This window comes from Calidris pugnax, unplaced genomic scaffold, assembly GCF_001431845.1.
Source record: "Calidris pugnax isolate Ruff unplaced genomic scaffold, ASM143184v1 scaffold52, whole genome shotgun sequence".
Lineage (NCBI taxonomy): Eukaryota > Metazoa > Chordata > Aves > Charadriiformes > Scolopacidae > Calidris > Calidris pugnax.
The window spans coordinates 2,489,750-2,514,043 of NW_015090811.1; the positions used below are offsets into that span (position 1 = coordinate 2,489,750).

General features: G+C 48.0%; 2 protein-coding genes and 1 long non-coding RNA gene across 3 annotated transcripts in view; 1 reads left to right on the plus strand and 2 right to left on the minus strand.

Annotated features, from left to right (window-relative positions):
• The window catches only part of PLD1 (phospholipase D1), an 83,059-nt gene extending 75,665 nt beyond the window's left edge, over positions 1–7,394 (minus strand). Inside the window, exons 1-2 of the mRNA XM_014938832.1 lie at positions 6,478–7,394; positions 5,748–6,054 (exon numbers count right to left, since the gene is read on the minus strand). The gene's annotated coding sequence lies outside the window, so the exon portion shown is untranslated. The remainder of the gene's footprint in view (positions 1–5,747; positions 6,055–6,477) is intronic.
• A 3,227-nt stretch (positions 7,395–10,621) lies between these two features.
• Positions 10,622–15,379, minus strand: LOC106886116. The gene is made up of 3 exons (XR_001411576.1): positions 15,233–15,379; positions 14,946–15,070; positions 10,622–11,914 (listed from the first exon to the last, which is right to left on the minus strand). It is a non-coding gene; the product is annotated as an uncharacterized LOC106886116 (long non-coding RNA).
• Positions 15,380–17,694: 2,315 nt separating this feature from the next.
• Positions 17,695–23,993, plus strand: TMEM212 (transmembrane protein 212; the record flags this gene model as incomplete). The annotated part of the gene is given in 5 exon segments (XM_014938788.1): positions 17,695–17,757; positions 19,637–19,721; positions 23,073–23,176; positions 23,179–23,207; positions 23,475–23,993. Coding segments are annotated over 5 exon segments (591 nt in total), but the record flags the coding sequence as incomplete, so codon positions are not given.
• Positions 23,994–24,294: the final 301 nt, after the last annotated feature.

Here is a 24,294-nt window from a genome sequence, read left to right on the forward strand (position 1 = left end):
CTTACAGAAAAGAAAGAAGCAGCTATTTTGCCAACTCCAGGCTTGTCAATAGCTAAGAACAGCCATTCAAACTCTGGAGAAGAGACCTTTGTCTTGTTTAAAGTGCATTTTGCTGCACCAAGCCACTGAAAAGAGCGAGTCTTCCCTGTGACAGCCATCGGTCTGCACCATTATGGGTTGGTTTTTTTTCTAGCAATGGCAAAATTCACTGTTCCTGTGACTCAACCCACCCCAGGTGTGCCCTGCTCCCTGAGCTGCAGGATGCTCGTCAGGGGCTTTTTCTGGTGTTGGGGGGAACAACACTTCTTTCCAAAAAATCTTAAGACACCTCCTCGCAGCTCACTTTGGGATGCAGGATTTTCTTTGAGGAAATAAACCATCTTTAGCATAAGCCTGAAAGATCTTTAGCTTCCTGATAACAGGGGGCTTTGGGTATCTCCCCTCCTGGTGGGTACCACCCTGATGCACCACTCTCAAGGATGGGGCCATGCTTTTCATCACTCAGCATCTCAGACTTTTACATATTTAATAGGAACTCGTCACTGTCTCCTCAACCAAAGCAACCACCCTCTGACAGTCCCCACAGCGATGTCTCCATCCTCAAGAGAGCAGCAAACACCCCCCACGCCGCCTCGTGACCCACCTCAAGGTTGTCTCATGCCTCTTCAGCTCGGTATTTCCTCCCTGCCCCTCACATGGATGTCAGCATGGGGGGCCATCACCCCGGCACGCCTCGTGCTGCATCAGGCTGGCCTCACCGAGGCTCCTCCATGGAGCCCTGGTCCCCAGAGCTGCCACCATTTTGCAGTTTCATCTCTCAAGCCCCGAGAACCATTTAGCACTTCCCAAACCAGCAGTAACTCCCCAGCCCAGCATCCTGGGGTTGCATTTGCAGCCCTGAGCTCTGCATGGAGCACGGCATGGCTCTCCCACCCCACGTGGCAGATATGGTGCCAGCCCCAGCTCCCAGTGCCACCGCCGCGCCGCTGGCACCCCCTTCCCCTTTCGCCACCCCCCAGTCCCCTTCTTCACCAGAAACAACTCCCAGGTCTCAGCTCCTCCTTCCTCCCCAACATCTCCTCGCTTTTACACAGATCTCCTGATCGCTGGTCCCCAGGCTTCCTTCTCCTAAAGCCTCCAGGCTTCTCACAACCTTCTCCACCCCCTCAGCCCTTCTCAAGGAGCCTTGGTGGCTTTTAGAGCTGGACTCAGCTCAGCTGGGGATGGATCAGCCGGAGCAGAGGCTGGGTGATGCCTCTGACACAAGTGGGTTTACTGATTACAGGGCCAGGCGGGGAGGCTGTAACCAAAGCAACTTCATTTTTTTTTTCCAATTTTGGTGCAAGTTCTTTATCTGTTCTAGACATAACATCGTTCTGTTTATGAGCCCACCCTCCAAATCGTTCTTCTCTGCTTTTACGTCTCTAGGTGCACATCTTCACTTGTTTAAATGAGAAGCAACAGTTTGCAAGTTGAAGTTCCTCCCAATGTTTTATTTTTAAAGTGGGTTTCAAGGGGGAGATAAGAAGGGTGCTAGTCGTTGCATAACTTTAAGTACGTTTTATCTGGTATAAATCTCATTTTCTTTTCCTGTACAGTGCTGAGATATCCTGTGCTACCCAGAGAACCACCAACTCGGCGTCGCTCTGGTGTCTCTGGATCCAGCACTGCTCCGAGCTTCCCACTTCATTTCCTTTTTCGCCTCCTGTTATAACTCAGTAGATGCAAAAATGTCATCCTCTGAGCTGCTGTTTGCTTCTTTCACAATGTTCCACGCTGCCTCTCATGAGTTTCTTTTCCTTGTTGGTTTCAGTTAACACCATTTTCTCTTTATTGCTGTTCTGACTGCATATGATACCATATAGAGAGGGCACTACAAAGTCTCTCTCTATATCACATATCTTTCTATATGTGCATTTTTAAAAATAAGTATATTTTTCTCTACACTCTCATTTTTGCTTGGTGCTAGCTCTGTGTAGTCCAGCTATGCTCTGCTTCTAAAACAACCCTATCATCAGGCTTATGTGTGCCTATAGCTACTGGCAGTATTAATTCTGAACATTTTTTACCTAAACTTTGGCTTCATTACTTACACTATTAAAATGCTCAAAATTAGGCCATCACTTTAAAAATCTGAATAATGTTTCAGCCTAAATAACAAAGCTTTGCCTTTGTTATTTGCTACAGAGAAAAAAAAAAACACTTCTGGGAGAAAAGTCCATAGATTGAGCAAGATAAATCTGTTTTCTCCTGAACACTAGGAAGTTTGAGAATACAGTATATGAAGTATATATGTGTTACCAATTTGACAGCCTCATCAGCTTCACAGGAAGCCACTGCCAAAATTTCTGTGGTAGGCTTGAAGGTCACACACGTAGTGGATGTAACTAGGTTCATTATGCCTTTAACTGGATTAGGATGGTTTTCTTTGAGACAGACGTCAGTGATATATAAATTTGCTTATCAGGTTTTAATTTTTGATTATTGGGGTTTTTTGCACGCTTTTGCAATATGCTTCTTTCCCTGCTCCTCAGATCCTTCTTTATAGTATTGGGAAGTTATTCTTGTGAAGGGAAAAGGCTTTCCTCCTGGGTGTCACCTGAATGTCGGAATCTGAACCAGGTAAAGCTGGATTTGACACAAATCCAGCCAGTGAAACGGTCCGTCGTCAGGACCATCATCATTAAAATTGTGCTTACTAAAGGAGGTTTTTTCCTTCCAAAGGCTCCTTGTTCAAGGAAACTGTAAGTCCTGTGGCCCGCCTGACACTGCAGGTCAGACCAGATGATCAGAATAGTTTACTCTGGCATTCATACTTAAAAATTTACAAATATCCAGGCAAACTGTGACCATACCTGGTAGAGAGATGGTCAGACAAGATAAGGGAGTCGCTTCTTCTGAGCTTAAATACTCTGAATTTTCACCTGCAGTCCTGCTGAGACACCCCCTTCTCCCACATAAACTGCGACCGTACCGGTAGAGAGATGGTCAGACAAGATAAAGGAGTCACTGCTTAATGCTTAAATGCTCCGAATTTTCACCCACAGTCCTGCTGAGACACCCCCTTCTCCCACAGCAATTAGTAACACAGCTTTTACTTATTTTCCTTTTTATCCAAGCTCTGCTGTAACTTTCAGAATTTTGTTAGAAAACTGGCCTAAAAACACCTTAAACCTCTTCACCTCTGTCTTCCTGGTGAGGGAGAGACAGTGTTTTGCCACGATAATTGTTGCGTTAGTGTCTCTCCGGTTTCTGACTCATGTAAATCAGGAGATGACTCACTCGGAGGGGTTTGTTCGGGGCTCTGAAGAAGATGAGATGCTGCCAAGCTGGAGGCAGCTCTCAGACTTTGCTCCTTAAGGTGCTCATCAGCAGACTTCAGCTTCTCCTGAAGTCCCCGTGCTGGGGCCACGGGGCTTAACAGCCAGGATGGCTCTGTCCCCTCCTGCCACCACCCTGTCTCCTGGTAGCCCATGGGCTGGGTGGCCAGAGGAAAGAGGATTTTCATGTCGTGGTCCATTGGATGGATCACAACAGGGGAAAATAAGGGCATTGAACAAATCATGAAAGTTTCAAGGCACCATGAGAAGCTGGAGAAGAGCAGATTTAGATTGGATATTAGGAACAAGTTCTTTGCTATGAGGGTGGTGGAACACTAGAACAAGTTGCCCAGGGAGGTGGTTGAGGCCCCTTCCCTGGAGATATTCAAGGTGAGTCTCAACGAGGCCCTGGGCAACCTGGTCTAGTTGGGGGTGTCCCTGCTGACTGCGGGGAGGTCGGACTAGATGACCTTTGAGGTCCCTTCCAGCCTGGACCATTCTATGATTCTATGAGCTGGAGAACCCCACAGGCTCTGCAGGGGATGCAGAAGGAGCAGGAGCTGAATGCAGGGGTCTGAGGTGAGCAGCAAGTCCCCCCAGAGAAGGACCAGACACCCTGTGGCATCACACACCAAAGGTGTGCAGACACATGGGAGGGAAACACAGGCTGGAGCGGGTGGCACCCCCCCAGGAGAAGGCACACAAAGAAGTATGCCTTCATTTTTCCTTCAGAAAATCTATCAGGAAGCATAAAGCTAGTCCCCAAAAAGTGACTTTACTCTTTGACGAGCACACAGGCAACAAGAAGTGCTGTGAGCTGCCTTTCCAGAGTTTAAACCAAACACGAGGCTGCCATCAGTCCCAGTTCCCCACTGCTCTGCTCCCAGTTTGCTCTAGCCCCCCACTAAAACCCATAGCATAATTCTCTATTCCTCTTTTTTTTTTTCCTTTTTCCCAGACTCCCAGTCATTTTGCACGGTCTGAGTAAAACACGTAAAACCAGGCTTTGCCATAGGATGAAAACCGAAAAAAGGAAGAACAAGTGGAAAAAAAAACCCCAACCCCACAAACAATTAAAGCGACACAAACCCTTGCACACAAAACCCCAGACCCCAAAAGAGCAGCGCTGGGAGGGTATGTTCTCACCTTCCTTTAATTCCATCCGTAAATCTGGGAAGACCAGGGGATTACAAATCACAGCGTGCTCAGCAGTCAGAGATACAACACAGGGACGGGCAGCCTTCACCTGGAAGGCTTTTGGGAGGAAATAACTGGACACGAGTGTTTATCTGGGGTTGGGATTCGCCTGCTGAGCAGCAGGCTATTTACCTACGTGCGCCGCAACGCCTGTTCCCCTGATTAATCCACCAGGTCCTCTTTGCAACACAGGGAAACACTAAAGTACTGAAAATGTCTGCATTTCATCCAGGTTTTTGCACTCTTGGCCATGGGTGTCCCGTCACAGATTTCTGAAAATCATGGGCAAATACATAAAGAACGCTAACGAGCGGAGCAGGCGGTGGCACGCAGCCCTAGAGGTGTCACTCATTGCTAAACCTGTAAATGAAAGTGGCTGTGAAGTGCCAAATTACCCTGGTTTTACCCTCTGTCACACTTACTGAGGGAACGTAATCCTAAACCAGAACCGGTTCTTCAGCAATCTAATTAGAAGTATCACATCCAGCAGCCCATACTGCACACCCAGAGACGGGCAGCTCGGGGTTTACTTTCTTTATTTTTTAACTTTCTTTGGTTTTTTTTAACTTTCTTTGGTTTGTTTTTTTTTTTTTTAGCTTTCTGCCAGCCCCTAACGGGTGCCCAGTTATCTCAGATCAGCTGGAGGAAGGTCATGGTTGGGAGTTTCCTGGCTCTCCCGCCTGTCGATGAGTGACAGGGGTGTGAGATGTTTGGTCGGCATCTGCTCCATAGCTCCAGCCCACACTTCCAGCTGAGGACTCCAAAGGTTTCCGTGCTCATACAAGAAGGGTTGGCCACTTATTTGGGGTCAGGGCATCACCCCTGGCATCTCTCCCGGCAGATCCGTCTGCAAACGGCCGGTGTTTCCTTGGAATTTGCACTGAAAAGCCGCTTCGGAAGACACCTGTTTCCAAATCTTTGGGTTCTCCCGGTAACCAAACATCCCTGGGCCAGTTTGGGCAGTGAAGGTTGCTGCTGGGTGTGATTCAGAGCTGTATTTAGTATTGACTTAAGTAACTGAGGGCTTGCCATGAGCAAACTGCCCATCCCGGAGCCAAACAACCTTATCTCTCCTGGCAGCACCATTCCTCCTGCCTTTAAAGCAAAACCACGCTCTGGAGTCAGGAATGGAGTTGAGCTGATGGACAATTTCCCATCGCTTTTTTCCCCACTGTTAGTGGAATTCCCAAAATCAAACCCTGTGCCAAAACCCCAGCAAACTCCACTTACCTGGGTCTGAACCAAATTCACTGGGAAGTCCCCAGAATTGAGGTGACAACGCCGTGCCGGAGCATTAAATCCATGGGGTGGGATGAAATCCTCCCCCACCGCACCGTGGACGCAGCTATTCCCAGAGCCCTTCTGGAGCCCCAGGAGAAGACCCCAGCTCCTCTGCTCCAGTAGGAAGCCAGCCCACAAGATGGGTGAAGCTGGGAGATAAGGGGGTGAAGATACACCAGCAGCAGCGCGGGATCGGCCGCTGCTGCTCCGGCTCCGGGGCGCTTCCTCCTTCCGACGTCACTTTGGTGTCACCACACTGAAAGACCAAAAAGCAAGCAGCTCGTGGCCTCTTTTTTTTTTTCCTTTTTTTTTTTTTTTCCCCTTAAAAAAAAAAAACCAAAACAAAACTAACTCGTTCAATTTGTATCGTTTTAAAGCTAGGAAGGAGTGACTTTTTATCTCAGAGCAGTGGGGGGGAAAAAAATTGTATAATGTTCCTGCATCTAATCCTACTGAATGGAAAGGAAAAATCCCCTGCAGTTTTCAGAAAAGTGGGAAAAACTAAGACTCTGGCCAGCTGCTCTCATCACCATTTTTAACACATCTGTGCTGCAAAGGTGGACAGAGGTAAGGAAGTGATGGTAGAGGAAATGGTGCTTCAATATGGCAAGTTCTGGCTCAAAACCCCCCCAGCCCTCGACACGGCTACCACTTGACTATTCCAAATTTGCTAAAATACCTTGAGAGGGTAGCTCTGCTTTTCTTCTGCTGCCCATCCCATCTGGTCCCAGGGGAGCTGAGCACGTAGAGCATCCCGGTCCCCCCGGGGGACGCAGCTGGTCCAGGGAGGATTTCGGAGAATAAAGTGGGGAGGGAGCACAGTCCTGCCCCAGGGATGTCGAGCAAGATGGCTTGTGGCATCTTTAGGTGGCCACATATTGATCTTCTGGCAAACAGCCACTGTTTGCGTGGCCCCTCGGGTGCATCTCACCCAGCTACATCACTCAGGCTGCTTACAGCTGCCTGGCTATAGATATATATACATAAATTTTATATAAATATAAATACTGAGCATGGCATACGACGCTGACTGAAATGACAGCCTTTTGGGGAAGAGGGAGAAAAGGTTGGTGCCATGTTAGTGGCGGAGCTTCAGCGACTAAAACTTGCTTCACCCAGACTGGAGCATAATGAGGCTTCCCCGGCAGTGGCAATTAGCAACCAGCATTATCTGATTGCCCTCTGCAGCAATTGCACTTTGGTATTTCCCTCCTGTGAGTGACAGAGAAATGTCGTAAGTGGAGGGGGGTGTGATACCTTCCACAGATTTACCCTCCACAAGTGGGGATATTTCTTACAAACTCTCCAGAAGTGCTTGGTCCAGGGTTTTTGGAAGGTTGTCTCATCTTCACTCTGAATCACTTTCCCCCCCCGCGTCTTCTAGTTCCTGACACAGTGGCTTTTGTCAGGCCGGTGGTTCAGGCTGAACCTGCAGAGCGAAGCTTCTGTAGTGGCTCCTGAAGCTTCATGTAGTGGCTGAAAAAGAATCCTGAGATTGATAGACTCATAGAATTGTCCAGGTTGGAAGGGACCTTTAAGATCATCTACTCCAACCATCAACCTAACTCTGATAAAAAACCATCACTAAACCATGTCCCCCACCACCATGTCAACCTGTTTTTTGAACACCCCCAGGGATGGTGCCTCAACCACTTCCCAGGGCAGCCCATTCCAAGGCTTAATAACCCTTTCAGTGTCAAAATTTTTCCTAATATCCAATCTGAACCTCCCCTGGTGCAACTTCAGGTCATTTCCTCTTGTCCCATCACCTGTGACTTGGGAGAAGAGACCGACCCCCACCTCTCTACACCCTCCTTTCAGGCAGTTGTAGAGAGTGAGGTCTCCCCTCAGCCTCTTTTTCTCCAGGCTGAACACCCCCAGCTCCCTCAGCTGCTCCTCATCAGACTTATTCTCCAGACCCCTCACCAGCTCTGTTACCCTTTTCATGTTTGCATCCCAAAGTCCTACTTCTTTTCTGAAGCTCTGGAGATACCACGCTGCTCGTTACTTGCTGGAAACCAAGCCTAACCTTCTTGCACTGTGAAAACCACCCTCAGACCTCTCAAGCTGCCCATGACGTGCTCTGCTATCTGATTTTTGGGGGTTCCTCGTGACACAGTCCAGAGAACTCAGCTTGCAAAGCAGATTTTAGAAGGATGTCATAAAAGGAACAACTTAGACTTCTGATTGCAAAAAGCAGAGATGGGGAGATTACAGCTCCCTCGCAAACGGGTTCATTGAGGGTGGTACCACTGGTAATGACTTCACTGGCTGAGACAGCACTCACTCAGCCCTGGTCTGGGCAAGGACTGGCTTTAATTAGGATCGCTATGGCTCATTAAGTGACCAAGTACAGCGCTGAGTCACATCACATGAAAGAGCCCAGACACCGCTTAGGGCCATGGAGTTAAGTCCTTCCTCTTGAAATCTCCCTGGAGACTGTTCCCCTGGGAGGAGGAAGCCAGTGGAGCATTTGGCATCGCAGCGGGCACCACAAACATGTCTGGCCAGAGGCTAAAGAGGAGGATTTCGTGGGCTCCTAAAAACAGACACGCTGAGATATTACTTTAGTGAAGACATGTGGCTGGGGAGGGCATTTCTTCCATTCTCATGCAGTCCCTGAAACACTTTTTAACACTGGCCAGCCCTTTCGACAGCACATTTTTGCTTGGGATTTGGCAGTTTTGTGTAAATGGAAGCAGTGCCTTCACCCTGAGACCTTCTGGTGCTCTCCTCCTGGTTTGCACAGAGCTTTGTGAGGCTGTGCCCAGATGGATGCAGAAAGGACCTCTGCACGGTCCCCTCCCTCTGTCACCGCTGTTTTGGGAGGAGGAAGCCTTTCGAAAGATGCAGCAGAGCCAATGAGCCTGGGTTCCTGGTTTGGGGGAAGATAAGATGTCTTCTGGGAATTGTAGTTCCCGGGAAACACGAGTTTGCAGCCTTCCTCCAACGGCGAGCCAGGAAAGCCAGCAGCCTGAGAGCCTTTCCATTGCTCCAGTGTGAGGGAAAAGGGGCTGGAATTAAGAGAGGGAAATTGTTATGGGCAGCTCTGCCTGGAAATGAGCAGACTGCAGTAGGAAAAACTCCAACACGCTTCGGAGAATTAGGCACCAAGGAAGAAACTCCTTCTGCCTTGACCTTCCGAGGAGGGTCGGAAAGGGCTGGTGTTTCCTGGACTCTGCAGCCAAAGGAAAATTAGCCTTGGGGTTCAGGAGGAGGTGGAAGGTCTGCTCCGGGAGAGAGCGTTGGCTGGCCAGAGACCCAGGCATGGCTAAGCCCTCGTGGCTTGAGGGGGATGGAAATATCCCGGCAGAGACAAAGAAAGTCGCTTTGCAAAACAGAAATGAAGAGTTTGGACCCCGACCTCCAACCCACCTGGTGGAGATGAGCTCCTCTGCCCAGGGAGCAGGCTTGGGGGCAACGCGTGCTGCCGAGCTGCTGAACAGAAACGGCAGGCACTGCTGGAGGAAGGACCTGTGGGCAAGAAGGAAGAGCTGCTGGCAGAAGGTGCACGGCAGTTGTTTGTGGTTTACACGAGTTACCGCAGCGTTCGCGGGCTGAGAGAGGTGGAGGAAGTGTTTCTAAGGACGGCTGTGAGGACTGAGCACAGCACAGGGCTCGGGGAGAGGATAAATCAAAGAGCAGACGCTACGTTTGCCCAAAGCTTCAAGTACTATTTTTGCGGAAGTGGTTTATGTTCTTGTTCTGGAAAAGACTATTATGTCCTTGTTTGCAAGAAGAAGTGCTGTCCTCTGGCTACGCAACATTCAGTACAGCATGTTCTGTGGAAAGTCTGCATAGAATCATAGAATGGTTAGAGTTAGCCCTTAAAGATCATCCAGTTCCCCCCCCCTGCCCTGGGCAGGGACCCCTCCCCCCAGACCAGGTTGCTCCAAGCCCCATCCAGCCTGGCCTTGAACCCCTCCAGGGATGGGGCAGCCACAGCTTCTCTGGGCAACCTGGGCCAGGGTCTTACCACCCTCACAGTCAAGAATTTCTTCCCAATATCTAACCTAAATCTCCCCTCTTTCAATTTAAAACCATTACCCCTTGTCCTGTCACTGCACTCCCTGACAAAGAGTCCCTCCCCAGCTCTCCTGTAGCCCCTTCAGATATTGGAAGGCTGCTATGAAGTCTCCCCAGAGCCTTCTCTTCTCCAGGCTGAACAACCCCAGCTCTCTCAGCCTGTCCTCGTAGCAGAGGTGCTCCAGCCCTCTCGTCATCTGCATGGCCCTCCACTGGACCCATTCCAACAGGTCCATGTCCTTTCTTTGTTGAGGGCCTAAGACTCCTGGAGTCCATGGGAGAAAAAATACGTTTGGTTACCCTGCTCAAACCCCCTGCACAGCCACCAGCCCTGAAAACCAGACCCTCTGGTCCATGCCTGGTCTTGGCCCTGGGCTGTACAGGTCCCAGTAGGACCAGGCTCTTGCTGGAAAGCCATATTTATGTGCAAGCAGGTCAGCTGTGGAGGTCTCGGTGTCATTGCTGACCTTGGTTCACCTGTGGCTGCTGCAGTGTGTCCTCAGCAGCTTCTCTGCTCCTGGTTAGAGGGCTCTCCATACCCAGAACTGCTGAAGAAGCTGCCATTACTTACCCCGCTCTCCTGGCTTGGGGTAGAGCATCAATGGGAGCACTGCACTTACAAACTGAACACTAAATATTGGAAATAATAACCGGTGAAGACATTTATGAGCCAAGTGGGGCCCTGGGACAATAAAGGGTGGTTGATGGTAGCTCATTTGTTACCATCTGCACATATTGGCAGTAAAGCTGACGCCAGCACTCAGAACCACAGCCTCACAAAGACCTCTTAGACAGTATTTTCCACTTTTACAAATTTAATTAGCTCCTTTCCCCTCAAGCAGCACAATACAAAAATATTTTTCCAGGTAATGTAGCCATTTTCTAGTCAAAGAAGCGGAGAGTACGTTAAAACAAAAAAACATGCCTCAATTAAAACTGTTATTCTCATTTTCTACGTGGACATTTTGGCAATTGCCGCTTCTCTGAAAAGAACAATCTTTTTTGTTTAGCACCGTAATTCATGGGCTTCTAAACCAGAAGACTGACGGGTGAATTCTGGAAAGATGGGGTTTAATCTGAATCCCCACGTCTTTCTCTGGGGGAAGTTGAGATGGTAACAGCCATATTTTCCTTTTCAAAAATAAGGATCTCTGATCCTCCTCGGCCACAGCTGGCAGGTTTGCAGGGCTCTCGTGTTTTGGGGAGGGGGACATTCTGCATTAGAGGAGAGACCTGAACAGAACTGTGAGAAAAGGATCAGGAGGAGGAAGAAAAATACAACAAATCGCGTATAGTACCTCTGGATCAAAAAATCCCTTTTCTTTATCCCAAAATCAGAGGAACACCGGCTACTGTTGGCACGTGTTGATTTCCACACGAAGGTAATCTGTGTGCTGTTAATTGCAGCCCAGCGCCTGGTTTCCGGAACAACCTGCTAATGGAGTTATTTTTTTTGTTAATTGTACTGTCCAAATAGAAACGTATGGACCTGATTTTCTGCTGTTAGGAAGCAGAAATTTAATCCTACCTACAATACAGGTGCCAGGATTGAGCAAAGGCTCAGCTATCGTACCAGCAGCTCAGCCTGTCTTTTCCAGAAAGAAAATGTTTCACATATCCCGTGACACTATCCCACCATGTAGTTATTCTGGGGTCTTGAATTTCCCAACACTGCAAAGTCTGCCCCCAGTTTGTGGTAAATAAAATGATGTTAACCAACCAATAATTTAGTGCATCATCTCAGTGGTAGCATTAATACCCTCCCCGTTCAGTGGTGTCATGTTTTATGTGCAAAACACATCTGAGGCTCAATAAGCCTTATTAGCCTCGTTTCTGATCCTTACTAAATCCTTGCCAGGATTTGGGAAAACCAGCGTTTGTAAAGAGGGTACCTCCTGCACTGATGGTGGAAAGAGATGGATGAAGAAACACCCCAGAATCCACAGGCTTGAACCAGCTCCTGTCCAAAACAGCTCTTCACTTCCATGTCCAGAAGGTGCTGAGCAAGAGTTGTCGTCGACACTGGAGATGCTCAACAGAGATGTTCCTCATATGACCTGGTAGCTCTGGGTGGCTCTACTGCAAGGGGTCTAGGGTGCAAGAAGACAGATAACAGCCATTAAGGTTGACCTCCTGGGCACACAGCTTACCTCTTTGTCCTACAAGCTGGACTGAAGCTTGTCTTTCACAGGAACACCTCATCTGGGTTTGAAGACTCCAAGTCATCCTGGTTCCACCATCCTTGCTCAGAAACCACTCTCCCTAATTACCCTGTCAGCTGGGATAATTCAGCTTTCAAAGCTGAATATTTTTATTTTGGCCTCTACCTGTGGGATCTTGTTAAAACAGAAATGCACTTCTGCCATCAGGTATCTTTTTCATACCTAGGAACCTGAAAACCCTGCTTATTCCCACTGTCCCCTCAGCAGGCTGCATTTGGGAATGAACAGTTCCTCTCCTGCACGCACAGTTCATTGCAGGTGATTCAAGGGGGGGTTGTTTAAACTGAAAGCATGGAAGCGCCCTGTTGGACTATGGGATGCAGGGTGAGGACTGAGCAGTGGGACACCCACCAGCAGCTCGCCCCATCACCTCCATCCCTGGGACACCTCAGGTTTGCCCTCCAGTGGCACGGGGACAGCCAGCAGGCAGGCACATTTTGCCTTATATAATAGAAGAATCATAGAATGGTTTCGTTTGGAATGGATCTTAAAGACCATCTGGTTCCAACCCCCTGCCCTGCCTGGAGGTGTTCAAGAGACATGTTGATGTAGTGCTGGGAGATAGGGTTTAGTGATGGTGTTGCTTTTTGTTTGTTGTGTGGGTGTCTATTTTTGTCAAAGTTAGATTGACAGTTGGACAAGATGATCTTTAAGGTCCCTTCCAACCTAGAAGATTCTGTGAAACGTGTTCCAGTGTCTCACCACCCTTACAGGAAAGAATTTCTTCCCAATATCTAATCTAAATCTCCCCTCTTTCAGTTTAAAACCATTACCCTTCATCCTGTGGATTCACTCCCTGATCAAGAGTCCCTCCCTATCTCTCCCGTAGCCCCTTCAGGGACTGGAAGGCGGCAATAAGAAGTGCCAAAAGGCTCTGGCTCTGTCTTTCTTTGATAAAAAGGCAGCCAGAGAGTTGCCCTCTCCCACGAGCCCCGGCACTCAGCCTATGAGATAATATAGGCCGGCCTTTTCTTTGCAGCTGTATTGTTTTAGTGCTTGGAAAATAGCGGCAGGCTGAGCAATGAGTCATCTGTCACTAGATGGGGTTAAAGTAATTTCCGTTTTCTGTTGCCATGGGGAAATCAACGTCCTAAGATTTGTCCTTTCTCCCACTCAAACATGTGGGAGTAGAAAGTCTGAAACCCAGCAGGGCTAAACAGTTTTTGGTTGTGTTTTTTTTTTTTTTTTTTAATTTTTTATATATTTATCTCCCCTCCCCTTATAAACAAACTTCCCTCCTGGCCTTGCAGCTGTCAGTCTGTTCCCGGAATCATCCGGTTAACAATGTCATTCCCCTTGGATTGCAAAAAAAATCCAGAAGCAGAGTTTAAGTAAATATTTGACATTAATATAGGAGTTGCTTCATGTTATCACTCAAAGAGTCTGTGGTGCGTGTAAAGTTTTATGTGTGCGTTCAAGGGGGTTATACAAATAAAAGTCAAACTTCAAAAAAAAAAAAAGTAAATTGAAGTAGCAGCTCGCCCAGCATTCACAATGCAGCGAATAATAGAAACAGGAAAGAGGAAATTGCAGTAAATACCGTTTAAAAGCCTGGGTAATGTATAGCTGATATGAGCAGCAGCATAGCAACATCTAGTGTCGGTCAGGGATATAGCTGAAATCATCCTCATACTTCACTAACGGCACTGGGATGAAACCTGCTGGCAGGGGACTGGCTTTTCCCGGACCCCCACACCATCTCCCCCCCACAGCCCTGGCTCCTTCTCCTCTGAGAAGGACATAACGTGTCATTTTTTCACGCCCTGTGTCACCACCTTCATTAGCTTTGCAGAAGTGCAATCATCGGGTAACGCTCCTGGTCTGCCTGGATCCTTAGGAAAATGATCGTATATTTAAGAGCCAACCCAATAGTTCTGCAGGTTTAAATGGGAGTCAGCGGCCCAAACTTTTAGCATCTGCACTGATATTAGGAAAGCAATTTCTACCCGAGAGCCGATGAGGTTACCAGCTGTATCATAAAACCAGCTAAACGTTGCTGTCAAATGGGCAGAGTGCTCAGAATTACTCTTTTCCCTACAAATATGCATCTGAGTGTAAAGAGAGAAGGCTGTTTTCACTCTCCTGACCAACCCTGGGGCTGCAGGGATTGCTGCCTTATGCACAGCTTAAGATCCTCTATAGAAAAATTGATTGAGGTGCATTTTGAACCCATCCCCATACCCCATCTTTTCATTTAAAAGACACCTGATGCTCAGAGTTCCTCGCTGCTTAGCTCCTTTGTACGTACACACTCTGAACTAACATTAGTTCAGTTTTGATAAGTTAAGTTTAACTCAACATTTGGATTTTTTTAGTTTAGGTTGAATTATTTTTAACGGCTTCGTTAAACTCACGCAGTGTCTTTCCTACAAGCAAGCCCTTATATCAGGGCTCACACTGAGGACTATTTAAATAAAATAATTTGTCTCCCTAGATTACAGCTCCTATTACATGGGGTTTGCTTCATCTTCAGTAAAATAACATCCTCTGGGTTTTCTCAAACAAAACAAAATTCATGAATGGCTGCTTTCCAAATCCAGCTCTGTCTTGCAACACCCTGTGAACAGATTTTTTTTTTTCTTTTTGCCACGTTTAAGTTTATTACATGATCTAATTAGCATGACTGTGTAGGTGCGTGGAATGCACTGGGGGAGAGGAAAAACACACAAGTGTACAAAATGCTGTTATACAATTTGCTATGGGGACAGAGACCCAAATCATTCTCCAGATGCTTTTCAACAGAGATTTTTGGGAGCGAGGAGTTGGGCAAGGGAAAAGAAAGGGCATCCAAGTCCACAGCAGAGGAAGAGATAGGAGCAGGAAAGATTGAATGCCACCTGATTTTTGCGACTTAAAAAATAAAATTACAATGTAAAGAAGGCATTAATTCTATACTCACGTTTGTTGCTTTTGTCTCCAGATAAAACAACTGAGTAAAATTCAATGCCTGACTCAGAGCAAGGACTGCAAACTTGTCAGCTACCCTGCGAGGCTCGCTCTTCATCCGAAAACGAAACACAGCTTCTAATTAATAGCAAGAAAATACAGATCGTTAACCATTCCGGCCATGAGAAAGGCATTAGGGTGTCTATTGGAAACACGCAGCCAGACCAGAGACCAGAGCTCTGCTTCGTGTTACTGAGCCATTCACACTGCCCAAACCAAACCAAACGGGAAACTGAGTACCCTAAAGCTTTTTGGGCTCTCTTCCTTCCCTCCGCACGCCTGAAACGACATTTTTAAAGTTTCGTGTGACCTTACAGAGCCTTTAAAAGGGGTCAGGCACTCGGCGCATCTGGCGTGCCGATCTCCTCGCTCAGGAACATGAAGTCATCCTCCAGTTTGCCTTTCCCGAGTCAAGAATGTGTAACTTTCCACGTGTCACTTTACGGGCTCACACACTGCACGGAGATTAATATTAATTTCATAGAAGACCGGGCACATGTAAGAAAACTGCCAGCCCCGCTAATTGTGTTTTAATTAAAGAAGAAGTGGAATAGAGTTTGATGTTATTTGAATAAACACACTCCGCACAGCCTGCTGTGCTATGCCATAAATCAGCTCAGTCCCAAATCCCACCCAAGGGGGTGAGTTGGGTGTTAGAGGATCATCTGGTACTCTCCAGAGCTGGTGCTCTTTGGAGCTGGTGCTCTCCAGCCACTCAGCCCCCAGGCTGTACTGGTGCAGGGGGTTATTTCTGCACCTGGGGAGATGGTGACCTGCTGGAGAGCACCTCCAAGGAGAAAGACCTAGGAGTCCTGGTGGACAACAGGATGCCCATGGGCCAGCAATGGGCCCTTGTGGCCAAGAAGGCCAATGCCATCCTGGGGGGCATCAGGACGGGTGGGAGCAGCAGGTGGAGGGAGGTCATCCTGCCCCTCTGCTCTGCCCTGGGGAGGCCCCAGCTGGAGCACTGGGTCCAGTTCTGGGCTCCCCAGTTCCAGAAGGACAGGGAGCTGCTGGAGAGGGGACAGCAGAGGGCTACAAAGATGATGAGGGGCCTGGAGCATCTCTCTGATGAGGAGAGGCTGAGGGACTTGGGTCTTGTTAGTCTGGAGAAGAGAAGGCTGAGGGGGAATCTGATCAATGCTTATAAATATTTAAGGGGGGGGGGGCATATCAAGAGGAAGGGGCCAGTCTTTTTTAGTGGTGCCCAGGGACAGGACAAGAGGAAATGGGCACAAACTTGAACATAAGAAGTTCCACCTAAACATGAGAAGGAACTTCTTTCCTGTGAGGGTGGCAGAGTCCTGGGACAGGCTGCTCAGAGAGGTGGTGGAGTCTCCTTCTCTGGAGACATTCCAAACCCTCCTGGACACGTTCCTGTGCAACCTGCTCCGGGTGGACCTGCTTTGGCAGGGGGGTTGGACTAGATGATTTCCAGAGGTCCCTTCCAACCCCATGTGATTCTGTGATCAAAGGCATGAATTCAGCAGTAAAATCACCACTTGTTAAAAGTGCCACTCTGCACCCTGTGGAGGGGACCTTATTATTTCAGTGGCCCCAGGAGCCACCATGGTGGGAGCTGGCTGCCCCAAAGCATGACCATCCCATCTGAGCCTCCTTTAGCAGGAATGGGGATGTGCCCTGGGGCGCCTGGTGGTACCCAAAGCCACCCTGGCTGGTGGCAGCACTCCAGCGGGGAGGCCACAGGTCTGAGACTAGTCTGATGGTTATCAGCAGCGTGCCCCAGGGACTGCACATGATAAAAGTACACACAACACAATTGCTTTGCCTCCTGCAATCAAAATATTTGCAGTGGCAGGAAGGGAGAAAGAGGGTTCCAGTCTGATGAGCAGGGGGAGGCTCCCTGCCCTCATCCCTTTGAAATCAAAGGCCTTTCCCCCATCACGGCCAGGAACAGATCCTAGGAGTGACCTCCAGCCCCCAAAGCGCCTCTCAAAGCTCCCAGTGACCTTCTCTTTCACATTTGTGGCAACCAAAGACACCAACAGCACACCGAGTGACACGCTAGATTTCAGTCACAAGCTGGAGCCTATTCCATCTAAACTTCCCTGGTACAAACACGTTACACCAACGCTAGATGTCCCTGGGGAGAAGGTGGTCCTCCTCTGGAGGACACATCCGTGTCCCACCGAGGGTGCTGGTGTCACGCTGGCTGTGATGGGCAGCGAGGGAAACCACCACCCCAGCTGCTGGCAGCAAGTTTCTGGCTGTCTCTGCACTGAGAAGCAGGCTGTCCTCTTGGGAAGAGGGATGAAGGAGGAATTGAGAAGTCACAGGACGGGCTTTCTGCAGCTGAGAGCGAAGGGCAACAAAAAAACCAACCCAAATGGAAAAAAAAAAAACCAAACCACACCATCCCAACATATTCCTAGGGGTGAAGTGGCCTTATTTACTACACTGTAGTGCCTTCTGTTTCTGTAGGAACATCTGAAGATAAACTGAATAGTGCTTCATGGTGCCAGGTAAACAGCTCTCCCATGCCATGGCTACGGTCTCTAAGGAGCTTCTGTTTATTATGAACCGTCTCTGCCTCAGCTTTAGCTACAAACCCTCCCTGTGAATCTGGCTGGGAGAGGCTCACAATGAAAGTGAAAAGCTTGTATGAAGCTACCAGAAGGAAACTTATTATCTTTGGGATTGTAAGCTTTTTATTTTTGCTTTTTTCCTCTGTTTTTTTTTCTTGTAAGCCCTGGTTTGTTGGATGGGGTGTTTGCCTTGCTGGTCCCGTTTGGAACAGAGCTTTGGTAGGCAGAACAAAAGTCTTATGTTAGCGATGCTACAGACACTTTGAAAAGTCAACTATGTTTGAATGATTTCTCTCCTAGCTCCTGCGAACTCGCTTTAAGCAGAGAAACACTTGGAATTACATGAAACTGAAGCGAGAGGCTCCCTGGAGGCTCCTGACAAGTTTTAAATTTGTAGTAAATATTGGTATATTGATTATTATCACGACCTGCTGATTTTTAATTTCCCTTTACAGACAAAACCCAAACTTTCTCCTTCTGAATCAAATTTGGATTGTTAAAAGGGTATAAATGTAAATTAACATCCCCAGGGTTACCCTGGTGTAATTGAGATCATTGTTTAGCTCTTCTCTTTGATTAAATCAATTTCTTAAGCTTTTGCATTCCCAAAGGGACATTGTAAGTAAAAGCCAATGAGGTTTTTTTGGGGCAAGGTCCTGCAGCTGCTGGAGTGAGGAGGTGCTAGTGGCCCTGTGGCAGCAGGTGAAGCACCGAGGAAGCTCAGTCAAAACAGTGTTTGGAGAAAGGGTGAGTCTTCTCCTCACCCCAATGGTTGGAGGGGAATATCTCCAGGGGACTCCTACCTTTGGTTTTCCACCAGACTTGGTAATATTCCTGTGATTTGGGTGGCTGTGATTTGGCCACAGTAAACCCCGAACCAGTTTGTTCTTTTGTTTTAATCTAAAAGGAGAGACAAGAAGTTTTTTCATGGCACTGTCATTTCTGATGTCCTCCCGCCAAGGATTTGACTATAGTACTTTATGGCTTTTCTAGCATTCCATCAACCTCAGGATGCTTATTTTTCTTCAAGCATAGCTGTTTGCAGCACACTAACAAGAACTGAAGATCTTTTAACACTGCTATTTGTTTACTGACGACATCAAAGCCTTTTTGTGTTTTTTTTTTCCTCCCCACAAGCTTTCTCTGAGTCGGCGCAATCTGCAAACAGCCATGCAAAACCAAGGTGTGCTTTGTGCAGAGCAAAACAAAACCACAGAGCACTGAAGATGCAGATATTTCCTTATCTGGCATTCTAAATTTAGCTCTGCTTCATGTCTCCTTCTCCAGCTTCTCAAGCTGTTTTGTTCCTGCCCGAGAGCCCTGCAGACCTTCCTATTGCCTTCGAGTTGGGTGGAAGAACACAACGTCAAGCACGGTGGTGGTGAAAGCAGATAATCTAAACCCAGTATTTTGTAACATCTATGGACAGATGTATTTCCTCCTGTCGCCATGATGGTCAGGATGCTACACTCTGCTAATAGGAAGCGACACTCTGAATTTTGTTTTGCATTAGATCCTGTCAGCTTTTGGTTCAGACCCAGGCTGTGGGTGCTGGGCGATACGCAGCAGTGGAAGCAACAGATGTTGGCAGCAAACTAAAGAAGATCAGCTGAAAATAACATCCCTAAGAAATACCGGGCCATCCTCTTTATGGATTCCCTAAATGTGTTGGGGTTATTTTAAGGCCAGTGGAACTCCCACTCCTTACAGTATAAACAGGATTATTCCTTGTACAGAACATACGGCAGTGTAAATGTCATCGTTTGTGTATCATTGGTATTTCCAGTCGTGCTTCAAGTATTGCCTCATCCCAAACATGCATCCCACCCTTCAGACCTCTGCCTGCAGAGAGCATTAAGCATTGGCAGTGCATAAAAAGAAGAGTCTCCATGGTGGAAAACCTAAAGTCTCTCCATGGATGAGGAACAATTAGAGCGGTACCAACAGACCGGCTCCCTCAGGAGCTATTGAACTGGTTGGCTGTGGTATGGACAACGGGGAAGACAAGGGCAACAAAGGAGGAGGACAGGGCAAGGACTGACCAAGAAGAGTTTTATTCCACAAGGAAGCAACTCACCCCAAGCTGTGTTGGCTGGAGGTTACGGAGCAGGCAAATGGCCGAGGCTTTCCGGGAATGGGGACACGCAAGGTCAGCGAGGCAGATCTGTGTGGACAAAGTACAGGTAATGAGAAATGCTGACTAGGTCTGTTGGGGAGGGACAGCCTGTTAAGGGCATTTTCTACAACATACTCTTTGATCACCTGGATGTGGGTGTAGTTGGTCACATCAGGGGAAGAGATGCTCTATGACCTGGTGCTTGTGGCAGCTTTGGAGACCTGGGGCACGGCTGGTGGAGGAAACCCACACAGAAGGGGCTGGGTGGCAATAAGATGTGCTCTTCAGCAGCTCTTAACCCTGAAAACACCAGGAGGAGATGCAAGGGGCAAGCAGTACAAACCTTTACCAGGCTTTAAACCAGGCAAAGAGGCTGCAAGTCTGTGGATCACAGCAGTTTTGGGTCACTTTTGGTCACTCCCCTTGACTTTGGGTACTGCTGAACTTGGGTATAGCATCCCATCAGCAAGACAGGGCTGAGGGAGAAAAGGAGCAACTATTTCCAGTTCTCAGGATCCCCAAAGGTTGGGAGCAGGGACACAGCCCCTTGGTGACCCAGCCAGGCTGCTTCTCCAGTCCCAGCACCCAGGTGTCTCCTGCAGAACACTTTCAGAGTCTTGCCTTAAGAAATAAAACAAAATGGCAGAGCCTTAAAAAAAAAGTAGATCACAGCAGTTTTGGGTCACTTTTGGTCACTCCCCTTGACTTTGGTACTGCTGAACTTGGGTATAGCATCCCATCAGGAAGACAGGGCTCAGCCTCCCAGGGCTGAGGGAGAAAAGGAGCAACTGTTTCCAGTTCTCAGGATCCCCAAAGGTTGGGAGCAGGGACACAGCCCCTTGGTGACCCAGCCAGGCTGCTTCTCCAGTCCCAGCACCCAGGTGTCTCCTGCAGAACACTTTCAGAGTCTTGCCTTAAGAAATAAAACAAAATGGCAGAGCCTTAAAAAAAAAGAAAAAAAAGAGAGAGAGAAAAGTTTTAAGCACATCCAACTTTGGGATAGAGCGTAAAATTTCTTGCCAGAGAATTTAAAACAAACTGGAAACTGATCATCTACTCATTTAAACGATGTGCCTGGAGCTAAACCAGCAAGGCTGAATAATCTCTGCGCTGCTTTCATCCTTCTTCAATTTTTTCTTTGTTCCATCAGCCACATGTGCATTAAGTGTAAATTGAAGGGCTCTTAGCTGGAAAAGCAGATTGTGAAAAGGGCCTGGCCCTCATCTTATAATTCAGCTTCAGTATTACAATTATTCTTAATAACACTCTTATTTTGTTGTATTATTTATTCTGGCTAGAACCCCCTAGAATCCCTTGAAGGCTTTTTTTTTTGTCCTGGTGGATTTAGCCAACATCCACTCATGAATCCAGATGTTTCTGCTTTTATCCACGGGAATTTGATGGTATGGATGTGCCAAGATTGTAACTTCAGGCTCAGCCTCAATACAAGTATTTTTCAAATTCCCTAAATCAAAAAATGGAAAGTGCCATGAAAAACCTGGGCCTTACTGGGTGTAGCCTGCCAGAATGGAAACCAAACCGCAGGACAACATTGCTCAAGGCTCTGGATCCGTGTGGATGCAGTCTCCTCCGTCGCACCGGCAGTCACAGCCCAGATCGTGCTATTCGCTGTGTTCTCGGGCACAGGCTCTTGCCCGTAGCACATCCTCAGCTCTTCCTTCTATTCACCAGCCTGAAAGTCAGGAGCAGAGATACATGTGGGTCCAAGATGCTTACACTAGGAAAAAAAAAAAAGATTCCTCACTGCAGGCCAGAGTGTATCGAACAGAATGAAAATGCACCTGCATATGGCAGCTCCCCGTCCTCACCATAGACACTCTACCCAGTCAAAACTAGTTCTGAAATAAGGGCAGTGATGGAATGTACCCTGTTGGGGACCTGGTGAATAACACAAGTGTCTGCTGTGCCTCTGAGAGCCCTCAGGAAGAAGAACCAAACCCAAACTCGTTCCTTGTCCGGAGTGACCAAAGCAGCACGAAGCAGGGATTAAAATAACCTTAATAACCTTCCTTTCTGCACTGCCTGGGGTTCCCTTCGGGCACTTCCCATTCATGGCATCCTGGGTTTCTTCCCTGCTCCCCGTTATTCAGCATGAGAATCCTAATTAAAGTCGCCAGCCTGGTGGATTGGATGGTGTCCCCTGTTGGGGATGGCCATACCCTTCCAAGCGCCCCGAGGTAGCTCAGGAGCATGAGAACTCTAAAGACAGGAGAGGCACAAACAGTTTTTGTTAGCCTTTTGGCAACAAACAGTAAACATCATCCATGGCCAGGCTGTGCACAAAGAGGATGTGATGCTATGCCTGAGCCCGCAAAAGGTGAATTTTAGCTTTTCCTCCAGAACGCTCCCTCTGGCCCTGAACATGTACCAACAGGGCCATGGTCCTGCCTCAGCTGGCACATCTCCTAATCCATCTTTTTTTAAGCCATCTCTGTGCACTGGCCCAGGGAGAAGCACAGAGCAGTTATTCCAGGAGAGGAGAAGAGCCTGTTCCGCTCCCCAAGAGACTCAAGCGCAGCAGCCAGTCATTGCTTGCTCCAACACCATTAGTTCTTTACCTGCAGAGCTGTTGGATCAAAGGAAATTTAAATTATTCCTAAAAGCTCTTCTAAGGCTTCACCCAGCGTGGAAAAAGCCTCTCAGCTGGCACAAAGGATGGAGCTGGCTCCATAGCAAAGCCCTCCGGGGCAGGGATGCGCTGGGACAAGGCAGGGATGGGAGAGGTGGGGAGTGGGCACCAAGGGCTGAGCACACCCAGAACTCAGGGTGACAAGTCCCCGAGTCTTCTACACCGTGTCACCCACGGGAGGCAGCAAGGGAGCAGCAGAGTTAATTAATCTGGACCATGCAGTCAAAGGGGAAAACACTTTTCTCGCTAGTATCATGGATCAAATGTGCTGTGCAGGGCTTTCAGAGGGCACACGTTAAATATCCCACCAGCACGGTACCTCTGCCAGCTCCTATCACATTTTCTGCTTTATAATGAGGAACTTTGTCAGTATTCGAATGCGCAGTTTAAATTTTAAAGGCCACCCACTGCACTTACATGCTATATGACAAACTGCGTAAGTATACCTGCTCCAATTTATTCTTCTTGTACTTTTAGTGAAATATGGTTTCTATGACTTTGTCCTCCCTGAAAAAAAAAAATAAAATCCACATTTTTCTTTAATAAGTTCACAACATTCAAGCTACTAATTTTCCTTACCATCATATCTCTTTTTGGACACAGAAGAAAGGATATTGAATATAAAAACAAGGGTGGTTTTTGTCCAAGTTGGAAATGAAGAAATACAAAAATACTGAGCTTTTTAGTTTTAAAGTTGTTTTTTTTTAAAAAAAAAAGATTCTCTCAGCAGGTCAGAAAAGTGATAAAATGCTTTTGTCTCCATTTCAGTGGGAGTCTGTTTTGCCTTCGGCACACTGAGCATCACGGGTGCCTCAGTGCAATCTGCTGCTGCCATTGCATCTCTTCTCGGCCCATACTGCTGCTCCTGCTTCTTACTGGGATGAATGGGACCACCTACCTGGGGTAGGCAGCCTGTTCCCCTTTCCCCATGCTGACTTCCCAAACCTCCACCTAAACATGAGGAGGAACTTCTTCACTTTGAGGGTGGCAGAGCCCCAGAACAGGCTGCCCAGAGAGGTGGTGGGGTCTCCTTCTCTGGAGACCTTCAAAACCCACCTGGACATGTTCCTGTGCAACCTGCTCTGTGTGGACCTGCTTTGGCAGTGAGGTTGGTCTAGATGATCTCCAGAGGTCCCTTCCAACCCCATGTGGTTCTGTGAACCTCTGCAGAGACCCATCGCATTACAAGTGGTACCACCTCACCCTGCAGATGCTGGACCTGTGCTTGAGTTTGGTCGTACCCTGAGCATCTTTGGTTTTTGTGGTGATTTTTGTGAGACTGCTCCAGTTTGGACATTTAACCACGAGCACTGATCATAGTGGGGAAGGTGGATTGCCATCTGTAACACCATTAACAGCAGCCAGGAAGGGCAGCACGGCTGTGCAAGGACAGGCAGAGCCTGAACGTGCTCCCATCAGGATCAGAAGCGCCCCTGAAGCCATGTGCATCATTCCATTAAATGACTTGATGAACCACTAATTTGGCCCTTCATACCCATTACATCCCAGTGCTCTTTCAACTAAAGGGACACACCTTTCGCATACATGGCCTGGGCCTCTGAATTTAAAGGCTGGGGAAAAATTTATGGGAATTATACAACTTGCTCTCAACATTACAGAAAGCAGAACCTGAAGGTTTGCCTTTCTGCTCTTCCTTGTGATTGCGGACGCAGTGTGGACACAGATCTGTGACCTGAACAGCAAAGAGGCCTGAAAAGTCACCGCCATCCAGCACGTAGCATCTCTGCTCCACGGAGAGCCTTCCGCAGCAACACCTCGACAACGTGGGAGGATGAGAGGGGAGGGCAGGAGGAGGAAGAAGGCTTTGGGTGACCTGGAACAGAGCCAGAGCCCAGCATCATGGTCCCAACCAGCTCCTGCACGAGGCACAGCATCCATTTCCAGCCCTGAAGTGCCTCCAAGCCCACACACCTTGGAGGATTTGCTACTGGCTCAGACATTCACACATTTTGCCATGCTGAGGAACAAT